Source organism: Diadema antillarum, unplaced genomic scaffold, assembly GCF_040938485.1.
Source record: "Diadema antillarum isolate AM-2024a unplaced genomic scaffold, OU_Dant_1.0 seq00001451_RagTag, whole genome shotgun sequence".
In the NCBI taxonomy this organism is placed as follows: domain Eukaryota; kingdom Metazoa; phylum Echinodermata; class Echinoidea; order Diadematoida; family Diadematidae; genus Diadema; species Diadema antillarum.
The window spans coordinates 132984-150176 of NW_027272197.1; the positions used below are offsets into that span (position 1 = coordinate 132984).

Here is a 17193-nt window from a genome sequence, read left to right on the forward strand (position 1 = left end):
ATTTTACTTATGATATACAGTCAAACCCTGTCTTAGTGGCCACCTCTCCATAGTGGTCACATTCCATACATAGCCACTCAAAAATCCCCCCAAGGAAAATCCATGTTAAAGACCCTGTGTATAGTGGGTGCTTGTCTAGCATGCCAAGATATTTTGTATCCCATAGTAGATTTTCAACTGTATATAGCGGCCACAGATCCACACGCAGTCGATAATTTAAGCGTTTTTTTTTCTGCCTTACAGTCAAGGCTATCATGCGTGGCAAACAGGTAAATGATCACCACCACTGCAGTCACCCACCATTCAGGCATAGCAATGCACTCGTGAAAAGCCTGTTGTCTGCATATTGGGGTGCAATATTGCAATCAACAAGGACATGGTTCAATGTATAAAACATGTTCGCACTTTATACACGTACATACACATGTGTGCACCTAATACCTGTATACAATGATGATACATGCATATGCATGTCATACACATTAATTGTTGGAGAACCTGTGTATAGTGGCCACCTGGATATAAAGGAGACCCTTTTGTTTCCCTTGGGTCTGTGGCTACTATAGACAGGTTTGATGGCATCTCATGTTTTATGCATTACCAACACCAAATTATCTGTGCTCTTAAAACAAGTAAAACTACTCTCCCTGTGCATAGTTTGTTGACCTTCACACTTGACCACTTCAGCCGATATCTGACCACAATGTCATTCCTTGCTGCCTGCATAGTCATACCCTTCATCCTCGTCAGTTTGAGGGCTCTTCGTCATGATTGGTTTGCAACTGGATGAACCTCGCTCAACAGCCACTCACACGTGGTGTCTCACAGCTATCTTGCGAGTTCACTGATTCATTCATTGCTCATTGGCATCTTGTCAGAATTAGTGGCACTTTTCAAGATGTACATGTTTGAGGCCTGAAAGGTTCATGAAATACATGAACGCCTACAAAATGAGTCATTCAAACTGAAGAGAGTTCATTGACCCTATCATTTATAGTAAAAAAAAAGAAAAGAAAATTGAGGAAAACTAGAAATGTTGCTATAGTGACTGGTTTTATGCCTCCCCTATATCGCATTATTCTCCCAATAGGTCTACAGTACATCTTGCCAATTTAAGACAACAGTTTAACATGATTGGCAAATCAATTGAAATTATTTCAGTAATGCTCGAAACCTAGTGATAGTGAGCCTCCTCTAACAGGCATGTATCTTCGTTTGCACTCAAAGGCATGCACCTGGTCCAATGGTGTCTTCTTTTGAAGAGTTTCAAGGTATACATGATAGCCAGTTTGAGTTAATGAGTTTCACAAATTAGCTGCAGTCACACAAAAAAAAACTTTGAGAAGTTCAAGTTCTCGAAGATTTGCCAGCGTGACCACAAACTTCCAGAAAATTTCTCGCAAAACTTTTGTTTTGTGCGGTCTGAAAGCTCACATATGAAAACTTAACAAAGTTTGTCACTCACATGACTAGTCCACTGCCTGTCTGCATAGGTGCCTCTGAAGCTCACACTCATTGGGATGTACGTGTGTGCATTGTTAATGCTGTTGTGTTAAAGTTGTTGTTCTTTGTCCTTGTAGCGCATACACACCAGTGACCCAAACCTTGAGAACTGAAACTTCGAGAAGTTTGGCTGCCAGTGTGAACGCATATATGCAAATTTCACGTAATGTTCATGAGGTTTAACATGAACAAGTTTTGACAGTATGACCGCAGCTATAGACAACTAACAGAGAGCCCTCAAAACATAAAGCTCTTTGTCCCTGTACCTAAGAGAAAAACGTAATTATACTCATTTTCAGCAGTCACTATTATAATTATTTCGCTCTTGGTCAAAGAGTGCAAGTGACCTTCAGTGTGAAAGACAAACTGAATGGCACAAATTTCCTGTGGTGAAGCATAATGTAGCACTCGGTGGACCGAGCATGAATCATTTGTCCAAACTTTGAGGGACCTGCAAGCTGTGAGGCACTCCTCTTTCCTTTACGTGTCTAGTTGATCTGTCAGACTGACATGTGTTCAAATCGGCTGGAGACTTGTTTACAAATCAAACACCGTTAAACTAGGCATCAGATCCCTGAAGAAAAAAGACATTCTATCTTGTATCATTAAATTTGCTCCCCATAAATAAAAGAAAAGAAAAGGGAAAAAAAATAACCTCCTTGTTATTTTGAATTCAGGATAAGACTTGTGCCAAAAAAGTGGCGCAGGTCTCTTATTGCACGAGGATAATTTTGGCCATCCTGACTTGCACAATGACAGTTTTTTTTTCTCCTTCTTCTTAATAACAAAATCTCCTGCAGAGATTCAGACTGGCTTTACTGACTGTCATATCTAATCATTGTGACATACCATCCATTCTGTTAGCAAGATTCAGGAGTTTAGATGATCCTGATTTTTATGCAAACTGCTCACTTTGTTTGACTTTTTAAAAAGTCTACGCAAATCACAGACACAAAAGAATTTGCATATTTGAAACATTCATGATCAAATTCAGCCAACATTTCTGTAACAGATTTGAAAAAAAAAGCATTTTTAATACTTCATTGATGCCTCAACCATGGCACCAGTTCAATTCTTTGCATTCTGATGAAATTTGGAATTGAAAGTGAGCAAACAATGACAAAATCTACATAACAGACATCAGGCAAGCCAAGAAGGAGCAAAGCTCTCTGGGATTATACGACAGTTTGTGACCCACTTGCATGTCCTTTGTATTTGTGCCTCCACGCAGGGTTACATTGTAGTCGCGTTTATCGCGTCTGGCCAATGGGGACAACCGTAAAGTAACTCTCTATTCACAAATCTAGGTACATTGGTAGCCTACATCTTAAAGTGCTGCACCCCATTCATGTGTGGCATTCTTAACATTTGCGAGTGTGCGACTACATGTAATACGATCAATGAGAGCACATTTTGAATACTGTACGATGAATTTTCTGTGTATAATCCATTCATGTCATGTGGGTGGACAGATATGTGATACTACAGTACATTGGCGGTCGTACAATCTTGTTACAAGTGTGAACGGAGCTATCTCATTAGTGCTTGGTGCGTGCTGACATACCAGAGGCCATTTCTTTGTCTGCAGGCTTGATGAAGTGATTACGTACGGCTTCTACAATTTCATAACTTATCAACGCTCCGTCCACACTAACTCTTCAAGGCATCTATTAGTCTTAGTATGGACAATCTAAGGCAAAGCCAAAAGTGATATTCATTGTTTCACCACATTTTCAACCTGGTTAGGAAACTCCAAAGGCTTGTGTTCTTAATCACCAGTTTTTGAAAGGCCCCATACTGTCAAAGGGTCACTGTTTACGACAAATGCTACACACATCTGTTGGTCACATGGTTTAAACCCTAGGCTGAGGGCTGCAGTCACATGTTCACATGATGGCTACTTGTAGGAATTTTGACTCACAGAGATGCCGAACCAGACTTTGGGACGTAAGGCTTACACAGTTTCTATGTCTGGACAAACCAATATTTCAGATTCTCAGGGTTCAATGATGAAGTGACTATGAGCTGAAGTAATCACCACATCATAAAAGGGCAACATTCATATGTCCACAAGGTTTTTCTCTCATATAATGTATACATGTATCACCTCCAAGCATCGCAAACCATACCTCAAGATGATCTTGCTCATGCTTACAGTAGCTTGTGACAAATTCCATCAAGTCTTTGATATTCCTTTTTGTTAAACTATCACAACAACACCCCAGAGTATTGCATACACAAATTATATCCAAGAGTCAAAGAGCTGCCCTCGCTAAAACTGTTTATGGGTCAAAGTAAAATGAAATTAATATTAAATTGTGACACTGTGGCCAAGAAGACGGTATTCGCAGAAAAGGAAGATTGGTGTTAGTTGCGTGGCAAAACCACACGATTATGACACATACCAGCTACAATGTATGTACGTGAAATATGCTTTTGCAAAAGTTGGCATTTTGTCAAGAGATGATTTCACACTCAGTGTAAGCATCACTTGAATAAGACTACCAATTCCTGCATTTCTTCTGCTATCAGAGTTGTACATGGAATTTTCCTTACGTGCATCACTACTCACTGCCACGCTAGGCAAGCCTTGGGCAAACCCTGAACAAGCTTTGGGGAGTTTGCAATGGACATTCTCCCTTGGAGGAAACATGCCTATAATTGAGACCACATCGCAAAACCTAAGCAACACTGTTTACGATGACTGAATCGAAACGCGACAAATGTAGCGGCACAGAATCCCTATGCAGCTTTTGACATTGTGTGCTTTTTGTTTAAATTCACGTGGCAGAAGTACAACAACATGCAGCACATTGTCACAGACAGGGTGCGAAGTACGGAGAATTACGAACTGACATCGAGTTGCTTTGCAGGGTGGGCAAGACGTGACCAGGAGATAGCGAAAGAGAGTGAGAAAAAGAGAGAGAGATGTTGGTGGAGGTGGGCGTGTCTTCGTCCCTCCTCATCTGGAAGTCGCCGAGTACCGCTGGAGTAGCTCTGTGTGACAGTTGTCGCAGACGCGGACCGGTTTGGCAAAGGAGGGCAGGGGCATGAGGTTGTCTGAGCACGGCCCGCAGTAGATCCCGCCGCAGTTCCGACAGTGGTGCTGCGTGAGAGAAGGAGAGAGAGGAAGTGGATGAATGAAACCACGGAGTAGGTGTGAAAAAGTTTGATGAAGGAAAGGGAATCAGAAGGAACTTTAACTCCTTAGGTGCCATGTTATTCTGAGACAGCAACATAGTCATGCTTTGGGAAAATCTTTTTTTTTTTTCAAATCTATGCAGCTTTTATAGATTTTTGTTATCCTGGACATTTAATGAGCAATGTTGTACAGAAAATGCCAAGCATTGCTTTGATGTAAATTGTATCACTGAGCCACAACTGTTCTTCTGTCAAATAACCAGTAGCTATACATTATTGTACAGGAATGACTTCTGCACACGAAACAGTGACAGAAACTTAGAATTTACTTGCAAATCCAGTCGGGAGCATAACTTAAGGGTCAATCACCATATAAAATGGAAGCTACATGGGACAGGAATGGAATCGCAAGAAGCGATTTCATTGTAGTGGCAATTTATCAATCGGTTTGGGCGGGTTTGTGCGTTTGAGCACAATATGTGAACTTGGCATGTCATCAACTGAGTCGGGCATGTGGATGTGGCACATAAAGAGTTAAAGAGAAGAAACTTTGGTGTAACTTGCTAAAAAGCCCTACCATTCTATAACATGTATCAGTTCGTGTACAATTAATAGGAAAATCCTGCATATAATCCTGAGCCTAGTATTGCATACAAAACTGTTGTGAGATAAAAAGCATCTAGAATGTAAGCAGCATTTTAAAGAATTGTACTAGACTACATACATGTACAAGAAGATTCACTATTCAGTATGAGGTAAAGGCAGAAGGGCAACCAATAAGCAACACAAAAGTAATCACACTGATGACAAATTGTATTTTCCAAGACTCTGACACGCACTAATTGTGTAAGAGAGATGTCAACATAGGGATTCCTCTCTCCTGGTAATAATCATCACTGGATTCATTCGATGTTAAAGCTCTGATCCTTTCAAGGCAATTCTGTCTGGACCTTAAACTTGACATGATGTCTTATTTAAAGACACTTTCCCTCTTTCCACAACTCTTTCTATTTGAACCATATGTTATCAAATATCACGATAGCATGAGTCATATCGTGCCTAAAATAAACCACAGATGCAGCTTGGGTGGGGAAATTGAAACATTTTCGCAGTTTCCTTTTAGTTTTCTCTCGAAGATGAAGGCATCCTTTTATGATAGTCACCTTAAGACGCACACAAACTTCGTGAACTAACTGTGGCATGCTCACCATGAATGCAATCATGTGTCCAATTAGTGCAATGAGTCACTTGTTTAAAGGAATTGTCCACACTGATTTCAAATTGTGACTTTCAAACAGTGAGAAAAATCACAATAAAGTGAAAAATGACAGTTTCAATGTTGTTGGACTTCCAATAAGTGGTCAGTGATGTGTTAACATCAACAAAATTCTCAATCCCATAGGTAAATCGAACAAAGTATTATGGAAATGCTTCTCAACAATCTCACTGGTTAGTATATATTGCATAATTATGAAAATATTTTTTCATAATTTGACACCTACAATGTATGCTGCTGTATGAATCATGTCAATGCTGTATCATTACAATTCTATTATGAGATGTGATTTCTATTTGAATTCAACTTCCAAATGACATAATAGTACAGAATTGAAGCTGTGAGGTACCTCAACTGCTTTGCTTTTGTATTTTTTTAAAGAAAAACAATACAATCTCAATGAAAACTTTCACTGCCCTGTTTAATTGATCATAATTCACTCATACAAACTAGAACTATCACTGAAGGTGATCAATACCCCTGCTCCAGCAGCTCAGACTCCTATGAAAAAGAATTGAACCGGGGTTTGATAAAAGGTTCTGTTTGTTTGTATGTGTAATGTGTATGAGTATAGTACCTTGTGAGTAACTGTTAGTTTGATCAGGTCTGCCATGCTCTTTTTTGTACATCCCAAATTCCTGTAGAAATCCCCAAACGTTTTGGTAAAATTGTGGTTACCATGGCAACGCTTTGTCTGGCAAACACAAAAATCAGGTCTCCACATCTATACCTCAATGCCATAATGTCCACCAAATTTGATTTCAATTGCTTCACAATCGTGGAAGTACTTCACAATACCAAAGGAAAAAAAAAAAACTATCAAAAAAAGTGTCTAGTAGACTGTACAGAGGTCAGCAACCTCAACATTACCTTTGACCCTATGAAAAACGGAACATAAAAAAAAACGAGGAGTCTAGATTTGACCATCATGTACCTCAGTACAAAATATGAACAATATCTGGTATATCTGTGATGAAATGCCATCTGCATGGCACACACAAGACACCCACCAAATACTAGTATGACTTTTGACCCTATCAAAGGCGGAACACTGGGAGCAGTGTTATGAAAAACAATAGGGTTCTATGTTTTACCATGATGCACCACCATACATTCAAGCTTTGAAGAAAACTGATTAAGAAATGTGCATGGAAGAGCACACACACACACACACAAACATGACATGATTGGCTGCCTTTGACCCTGTAAAAGGCAGAACATTGGGGGCAGCATCGCCAAAATTTACAAGGCTTCAGGTTTGACTAAGATAAACCACTGTACAAAACTTGAACAAAATTCATCCAGCAGTGAGGATAGCAGAGCACATGCAAGCACACCCTTAAAAATCAACCTGTTTTTTTTATATAAAGATGTAACAAGTAATTGTGCCACCACCAAAAATTCAAAGTGGCTACGTTTTTTGATTATACATCTCCAAAGGGTCAAGCTTATAGCTTATTATTGGCGACCGTTCTGTATGGTAATTCGTATCACATGTATCGTAATGTTGTCTTAAATGCATTTGTAATCAAAATTGTTGAAATTGTTGAAACTAGCTATAATGAGTTTCATATTTGTATATCATTATGTTTGATTATGTTGAAAAAAAATGTAAATGTTGCCATACGGAGAATGAATAAATCAAATCAAATCAAATCATACTGAATTCCAATGAATTTGTCAAGAAATATTGCCAGCATTGTGCACACAAATGTGACAGTGTAAGCGACAGTGTGACACGGCTGAATCTAAAGTATCTTGCAGTACATGTACCGGGGGATACGATGATTAAAGAAAATATCCACATACAGTCAACCTCGGATACCTCGAACTCGGATAAGCCGAATATCGCTTACCTCGAAGGCAAAATGAAAGTCCCGATTGTTCCTATGGAGTTTTTGTGTGTTAAAATTCGCGTAGCTTTAAAAAACTAACTCGAAGTTCGGTTACCTCAAAGAGAAATCTCATGTCCCGATCTTAATTAACTTATTGTTTTTCCCAGCATGTTGCTCGAATTGAAATTGCAAACATCACTCAGCATTTCCGATGAAGCGCGAGTGGACAGCGAAGACATGCCACAAATCTTTTCACACTCGATTGTCAATATTCTGAGCCCAGAATGATCGTGCCCTCAAAGAAATACTGAAGTACCCGGTACACAGCTGACAAAAAAAATCCCCAACACCTACTGTACCTACACACGTACACGGTATGCATATAGCAGCCGTGCAAATGGAGTGCTTACAAAAGCACTACGCTCTGCCCATCATCTTTCTTTGACCACTCTGTTTTGATTTGTGATCGTGATAGTCATGCCGTGCGCGTACATTTCTTAACCGTCGTGGCGCACCTGCATAGGTGTTGACAGTTACATCTTTGGCATTAATCACAGTCCACTGTCCAAACATCAATCTCCCGCTAGTGTTTTTTTTTTATTTATTTTTTTTAACTTTTTTCCTTTCACGAAGTTTGTTTCATTAATTCTCCCCCGAGAACGCAAGCTCTGAATATTTTTTTTTCCAGCAATGCGATTATGAAAATAGTGTGGTATATGATCTGGAAGTATAGGCCTAGCATAATAAAGAATAGTATAGATATGATTTAACAACAGTTTATTATGATAAATTTCGAAGTAACGGAATAGCACGCTGTACGATTTTTAGACAAAAAAAAAAAATCATTATGTATTTTACCCCTGTTTTTACTTGAATCTTTTTTGAGTTTTCGGTATTTTTCTTTTCTTTTCTTTTCTAGCACAATCGTAAAGGCCCCCTAAGATTGTTTTGCTTTTTTTTTTTTTTAACGCGAACAATCTTCTTCGGTAACTTGATGTTTATGATTACAGTAATAGCACTGTTCTCAGAAGCCATAGCCGGAATCTGATCTTGCAATATTACTCACTACTCTAGTAGCCCATCCTTCATGTACTGTGCTGCACTTATTCAGGGCTCGACACTTACAGTGGCCCGGGGCCACCAAAACGCATGTCGGGCCACCAAAAAAAGTCGGATGTTTGCCTTTACTCTTGGAGATGAACAGCGGTAACAATCGACCCCGAAAGTTGCTACAATGAATGTCAGATGATTGCTTTTAATTTTGGAAATGAATAACAGTAATATTCGACTCCATACGATACTAATATAAATGTCGGATGTTTGCTTATACTTTTGGAAATGAATAACGGTAAGATTCAGCTCTGTACGGTGCTTAAATTGATGTCAGATATTTGATTTTGCATTTGGAAATAAACAAGGATAACATTCGGCTCCGAAAGATGCAAAAATAAATGTCGAACGATCCCTTAGACGTTCGGAAATGAATAACAATAGTATTCAACTCCATATGATGTTTGCTTTTATATTCGAAAGTAAATAGCAATAAAATTCGGCTCCGGAAGATGCTAAAATAAATTTCGAATGTTTGCTTTGACGTTCGGAAATGAATAATAATATTCATCTCCGTACGATGATAATATGAATGCCGGATGTTTGCTTTTACGTTCGAAAGTACATAGCAACAACATTCAGCTCCGGAATAGGCTAAAATAAATGTCGAATGATCCCTTTTACGTTCGGAAATGAATAACAATAATATTCAACTCTGTACGATGATTAAATAAATGTCGGATGTTTGCTTTTACTTTCGAAAGTAAATAGCAAGAACATTTGGCTCCGGAAGATTCCAAAATAAATATCACAGTCATGATTGCTTTTACATTTGGTAGTGAATAGCAGTAACATTCTGCTCCATAAGATGCTAAAATAAATGTCGGATATTTGCTATTATACATTTCGAAGTTAATAACACTAACATTCAGCTGCGTTTGATGGTAAAATAAATGTCTGATGTCTGCCTTGACGTTCAACAATGAAAAACAGTATTATTCAGCTCCATATGATGATAAAATGATTGTCAGATAATTCATTTCACTTTTGGAAGTGGACAGCAGTAATATTGGGCTCCGTATGATAGTAAAACGAATGTTGGATGTTTGCTAGTAAATTTGGAAATGAATAACAGTAATATTCTGCTCCGTATGATACTAAAATAAATAACAGATTGTTACTATTACATTTGGAAATGATCAATGGTATCAATTTGCTGACTGTGAGTGCTGCTGGTAGACACATGGAAGACCGGTGCGTAGCGGTGCGACATTGCCGTTGCTCCCTAGCTGTAGCTCTAGATGTTCTTGGTGAGCTACATGTACACCCATAGTTGTGCGAAATTTTAATAGTTTGCAAAGCTAAGACTGATTCTTGTGTTGGATATCGTGTAAGAGATGATGACTTAGAGAGAGAAAAGGAGGAAAAACGAATAGTGATCGAGGGGGTACCTACGCCGACGCGACAATGTACATTCAGCACGCATGTTCTGCAACCCTGTCTTGCACTCGATTACGTACCGGTATTTTCTTTTTGTTTTTATGGTGATAAGTGATTCAATTGTCCACCAGAAAACACTGATGAAAGAAGAACATCGATTTTCATTCAATTCATTCATATCAAAGTCGATTCAAATCCAATTGACAAGCATACAAACAATCAGTAGGCACTGTAACAGATACCATGTTGAACATCGACAAACATCGGATAAGTCGAAGAAAATTCGACGTACGCGTATCTCGAAGTTCGCGTACCTCGAACCAATTTCTTCAGTCCCGACTACTTCGAGGTATCCGAGGTTGACTGTATAATGATAACAATGCTAACATTGAAAATGATAGTTATAGCTTTTGATACCATGTTTTTCAAGCAAATCTTTAATAGTGCTTGTAGAAATTTACAACAGGGGTACTTTACAAAAAACTGAAAAGAGGCTTTGGAGGAAAAAACAACAACAACAAGGCTAAAGAGAAGACAAAGAAAAAAAAGTTTGAATCACATCCGCATGATGACATACAGAGCGCTTGCCATGGTCTTCAAGGCACAATTTATATTACGTGCTCTCATGACAACCCACGAACATTACGATCGTTGATCCCCATCGTGCAATTCTGATATCTGTCCGTGAAGCAATAGCTTGGAGTGATGTCTCTCGAACAGACGCCAATAAATCAATCTCAATTACATCGGCGAGGTGTCACATTTTTCCTTTCTTTTTCTTGTTTAGAGCTGATTAAGGGATTGTGAGGTGATATGTTCATGCCACACACACGTCTCACATTGTGTCTGTAAGCTGACATTTTCAAGGTGCTACTTTTGAACAGGTGTAAGTCGGGTTACTTCAATGAGACTGACAGCTTGTCAGGTACTTCACGTCTATTGGCAACACTCGATTTGATCCGCATCTGTAGGGGTAATACTTGCAGTCTGTATTAAAAAAAAAAAAAAAACGGAAAAGAAAGCACATGAACAAGACCTTGACAATGACGGCTGAATCATCCAGACTTAGTTGCAAACATCAAGCCTCGAACGCAACCTCAATTCATACGGGTGGACCTTGTGCCGAGAATAAATCGTGAATCCCGCCAGTGAGTGCAATGGTCGTGCTCGCACAATCTCACCAGCGCCCGAGTCAAGGCAATGTAATCTGCCAATGTCTACGTGAATCATGCAAGGTCACTCCAGGAATGAATAAAGGGCTTTTTACACTTGCAAATTTTTGCTTAGTCCCGTACCAACGGTGGGGCTAAGGGGGGGGGGGGGGGGGGGGCCTTAGCCCCACCGTTGGTACCGGACTTTCCTTAGCCCACTTTCTGTTTACACTTGTTTTTGCGAAAGTGGGCTAGCCCCACCGATAATCCCGTACTATCAGGCCCTGCAAAATAGCAGGGTTAGCACCGCAATTGCGGTGCCAAGCAAGCGAGTGTAAACAAAACGAAAAAATAATCCGGGGCTAAGCGACGGAGACGAAGTCCGACCCCCCACTGACCAATCAGAAATGAGGTAATCAAGTGCTGCCGGTGCGTGCGTGTACTTGTAAAGTGCACAGCGTAATCATGAATATTCATGTGGTTTGGAAAGTACGGGGCCGAGAAATATGAGTGTAAAAAGGTCAGTTTTCTCCCTAGCCCACGACAAGAGCTTAGTACGGGATTTATTGGCGAGTGTAAAAAGCTGAAAAAATTGGTACGGGACTAACGATAGTCCTGGGTCAGAGAAAGTACGAGGTTAAGAAACACAAGTGTAAAAAGGGCTTAAGAGACAGGGGTGTCTTCTTTTTTGTCTCAGTCACAGAAAAAAGTAGGAGAGGAGTGAACTGACCTTTCTCCTGGCCACTGAGAAGGGCTTCTGGCAGTGCATGCAGTCCCTAACGTCTTTGTCGTCCGCCCACACCCGTCCCTCTGTCGACTGCACCACCTCCTTCATATTATCCATCTTCAGCTGCGATCTGCAAGGGTAATGATGAGGAGGATTACAATAATGACAGAAATGATGATGATAATGTTGGAAGATGGGAATATTGATGATCTTGATGACAGTAATGACAATACCATTATCATCATTATGGAACAGGTCAAGAGAATCCTGCAATCTCATTGGTCGAGAGCAATGTATCAATTTTTACTGGCAGCATGCTTGATCACTGGAGACAGATGCAGTAAACATATTGTTGCGCGTACACGTAACAAAGAATTCATGCACTTATTACATGTAGCAAATATTCGCGCACTTAGCAAGAGATGGCTTACCGTACCCATGTAGACCGCATTCGCGCACTTGACAAGCATTCCCGCACTCCGCAGCAGATAGCTAGCCCTACATCAGTACCATGCATGGTTTCATCTATGGCAAGCCAAAAAGAGGGACTTGTAAATAGTCAGAAATACGATAAAACAATGGATTTCGGGCAATATCAATTTTGATACTGTTCTATAAAATGAATGATGTATACATCTTTTCGTGCATCAGAAGGAATTGTGTGCATGCAGTAACTATGGAATTTAGCCTAAACCCAATCGACTTCACCGCGCGGGTTAAGCATTGCATAATTGCATCATGCACACAATATACAAATGACGCACAGGATGGAAAGGATCGGTGTGAATTGAATGCGGAGTTTAACTTTGGAACTGTTTAAACCCATGAGCAGAGTGAGCAGGTTTTAGACTGTTCCAAAGTTAAACAAGAGCATCCAATTCTCACTGATCAACGAAATAGGCCTGTGTATCATTTGTATACAAAATGGGCCCGTAAATTCAGAAATACAACTTTTTTCCTCATCATGCGTTCTGGTACACCTACAACACTATACAAGGCTTGAGCCATGCATTCGGATGCATGGCCATGCGTTCTGATTTTTACCGGACACATGGCTCAAAGTGGATCAGTAAAAATCAATGCATGACAATTGACCAGTCAGGTTGCAGAGATTCTAAAGCCCATTTCATAATCATATAAAAATGCAGCAGAAAAAATTACTGTATACACCATGTATTTACACCACATATCATAACACAATTTATACACCACAAATCTAATTTTCCTGCAAATTGGGACTTCCAAACACTAGTGTTCAAGATCGTGGAGTACAGTAATGAATGGGGAAATGTACGTGGACATGTCACATCGATGTCAGGATACAATGTATGAGTTAATATTTTTGTGTTTTGTTGTACATTCACAATTAGAACCAAGCTTATGAAATTCTGGAAAACAAATACTAGTACTCCTTGAAATACATAGTGTATACAGTACATGGTTTAACATGCTTAACACAGATAACAACATCAACAAAATTATAGGCAGCAGCCATCTTGATATATGTATCCCCTCCCACTTTCAGCAAAACTGGGTCTGTTTTACTCAGTGGTTACTGGCATCAGACTTGACATGGGTTGATATTCAAATACGAAACCACTGTATGCCCCTGCTTTGTACCCAAGGTGGCTGAGGGACTGGGAGTTTGGAGCCTGCAAAGCATTCCGACCCAACCACAAAGCTGATTCGTATCTACAAATCTGGCAAGACTCCATGCCTTCATGACAAAAAACATATATGCATACGCTCACACAGTCACCATTTGCCACCCCTTTTGTCCAACCACCCATTAACTCCTTTACAAGCACCTACACAGACGACAACAATATCTTTTGTATGTTCTTTGAACAGCTTGACCTAAAATAAAATGATTAATGCACGTATGCGAGTGCCACTATGATCTCAAGGAATAGGAACTACAATTTTGTTCTGCATCTCACAGCAAGTGCTGAGGAATTTTCTTTCTCATTGACCATTCCAGCAGAATTCTGTGCCTTCTTAAGATTGACAGACCTATTTCAATGAAACTCAATCGTTTAGAATCAGGTAGACCTCCAGCACAATCAGCTAGTCATCACTGCTCCTCGTAAAACTCACCAAAGTGTCTACTGTGGCTACCCACGCTAGACTGGGCGTGCGTGCATGTGTGGGGCGTTGGCTAGAGATAATTTGTGTATGTGTCTTTCCCTGCCTTACTAATATCCTCCCTGTATCACCCCACTCTGTGAGCCAGTGTCTGTAAAAACACAATTTGCCAAAACCCATGCAAAAGTGTGACACTAACTGCTACCTTTAGCGAGTAAAAGTTGATTGCTTGCATGAAATTTCTTGGTGTCGAAGGGTTAAATCTAAGGCTCTCTTGACGTCCCTCACTGCTCTGTTATCTCTCACTCAATCTCCCCTCATGGCATCTGGGAATCTGATCCCAATATATGGCTTGCAGATTTTTCATGGGCGCTGCGCCAAACCGTGAAGTGTGGCCATGGGAAATAAAAAAATTCCACGAATTTCCTCTCATTTCCTCGCCGCACTCAAGCATATATTGGAGTTGACTCGAGCGAAACATGTTGAGTCTCTGAAGTAAATGAAGCAACGTAAAAAAGGCGTCAAATGATGTCACGCATTTTGCTCGTAGAGTGTGGAATGCCAACACTCCTCCTGAATTCCAGCGCACACCCCCCTGGTGCTCTGTAAGTGAAGGTAACTATTTCTGTGAGTCAAACAAAAGTTGTAACACGTGCAAACTTTGGAATGGTTACGTGTACACACTGCACATCAAAGCTCCTCCTCCTATTCCTAATCCTTCTCCCTCACCCTCCTCTTCCTCCTCCATCTCCTTTGCTTCTTTTTCTTTTTGTTTATCTTCTTTGTCTTCTTCTTCTTCTTCTTCTTCTCTTCCTCCTCCTTTTAACCAAATTTTGATGAAATTTTCACATCTGCGCTGGTAAAACATTAATCTTTTCTTTTCAAGTAACTTTTAATTCATCTGGAATTCCCCTTTAGCATGTTGTTCTTGTGGCAAGCTTTTCTAATTTTTGACAGCAGAATTTATAAATACTGAGGGAACAATTATACTGTGCTAGAGAGGTGATTGAGCATGATTACAATTAAATATCAAAAGGTGTAGCCAGTAATGCTTAGTTGTGGACACATAATGAGGAAGACAAATTAAAGTGCCACAAATTGCCTCCCTTCTTTAAGACACAACTACATGGACCTTAATTTTGCTCCAAGCTCAGATTTATGTCACCATGTCTAGAATGTTTGTGTACGTAAGGTGGGTGACCATTGCATTAGCATAGACTTTGCACGTACAACATGCATCTATTATGGAAGTGAATGTGGGTCTTGCATGGCAACACTAACATCAGCACCTTATTTGAAATGACAAAAATGATAATCCCTAGTGGCTAGTGTTGGCCAATGGGGAAAAAGCATGCAAATGGCCAACAAAAAAAAAAAGGTGGAGTTCGGTTCAGCAGGTGACATTCAACACCGAGCCCAGCATCAGCAACCGGAAATACGTCACAATTTTGTGGTCAACCTCCCAACGCCAACTGATTTCAAGTTCGGTTTTATCGCCGGTGCTGGTGCTGAGATAGCACAAGCACTAGCACTAGCACCAAACTTGGAATCACCCAATGTGTTTTTCTGGAGGTTAGCTCTCTCACTGTTTGTGTATAAGATCTTGTATAAAAAAAGAAAGAAAGAAAGAAAGGCAAATCACGTGTCACTTATTCCCCCAACAAACCCACAAAATCAACCATAGAGAAGCCCAAAGATAATGGCTGTTTAGTGATGCAACCCACTTTATTTCATTTCAGCAACTTTCCAACACTTGTGTGTGGAAGCCCCAATGCAATGCAACGGCAACACTTGATCGGACCAAGTTTGTTACTGTTTACGCGTGCGAATCAATGTGTGCTGTTTATTCAAATGATTGTGTTTTATCAAGCCTTGACTTACAGGAGTTTTTTTGTACACATGATTTTCTATATTATTTCCTTATATTTTGGACTTTGTTTTCGGGCAAGTAAAATTAATGTTTGGGCAAGTGTTTTGCAGCAAATTTGAAAATCTGCTTATCCGACCGGCAAGTGGTAAAACAAAGTTATGTAGCACCCTGAGTGCTTTGTCAAGCTATCGTGGTGATGCAACCGAAGCTGGCAGGTGTATACAAGGAAAAAAACATCATTGTCTGCGACTGTTTTCTAACTGTTTTGGTGACACACATGTTCTGAATTAAAGTGAGACAACTCATATATCACTGGAAAGTGCAAGGTCTGGAGTGCGATAAGAAAAGACAAATACCAACATCTCAAAAATTATTGTCTGATGACTTAACATCAAGTCCTGTGATGACACAATGGATCATGCTCAATGCAGGTGAGTTAAGACACCAAACCCTCCCCCATCACCCAAACAAGAAACACAAACAAACAATCACACTCACTCGCTCAGTTTGGAGCCCATCTCGGCCAGGGCCAGCTCCTGCTCGTGACAGGTGCGGCGCAGCTCCTCGTGCATGCCCGACAGGTTGGCCAGCTGGGTCCGCAGCTCGCTCATCTCACGGATCTCCACCTGTAGCTGACCCACCAGCTCCTTCTCCTGAGCGATCTCCTTCTGTAGCGTGGCCCGCCACTCTCCTTCCACCTTGAGGTCAGCAGCCAGGTTGGAGCTATGGTGTAAAGGGGAGAAGAGACAGAGTGAAGGATGATGATTAGGAGAGTGGGCACTGGCATCTTTATTTTTTTTTCTTTTTTTCCCCCACTGAGATACGATAGTTATCATTCTATACCATCAAGCTCAATGACATTTATTTCCAGCAAACATGAATACATATATAAGTAACATGCAGTCAATTTGAAAATGCTGGGGACACATCTCGTCACAAGTACAAAACTTGTGACGAGTGTGACCATATTATTGACCACATGTACATATGATGGAATATGATGGAATTCAAAAGAATTTTTTTCAAAGTTCTTTGACAATATTTGTTTTCAAATTAGGCATCATGAAAATGGGGTAATGACAATTTGAAAAAAAAGAAGAAGAGATTATGTGGCC

The 17193-nt window shown here is 40.1% G+C and overlaps 1 protein-coding gene across 1 annotated transcript in view; it reads right to left on the bottom strand.

The window, feature by feature from the left end:
• Nucleotides 1-4274: 4274 nt before the first annotated feature.
• The window catches only part of LOC139709573 (RUN and FYVE domain-containing protein 2-like), a 55772-nt gene continuing 42853 nt past the window's right edge, over nucleotides 4275-17193 (bottom strand). Inside the window, exons 12-14 of the mRNA XM_071621529.1 lie at nucleotides 16577-16801; nucleotides 12127-12253; nucleotides 4275-4609 (exon numbers count right to left, since the gene is read on the bottom strand). Coding sequence (XP_071477630.1) covers nucleotides 4466-4609; nucleotides 12127-12253; nucleotides 16577-16801 — 496 coding nt within the window. The 3' untranslated portion in view covers nucleotides 4275-4465. The remainder of the gene's footprint in view (nucleotides 4610-12126; nucleotides 12254-16576; nucleotides 16802-17193) is intronic.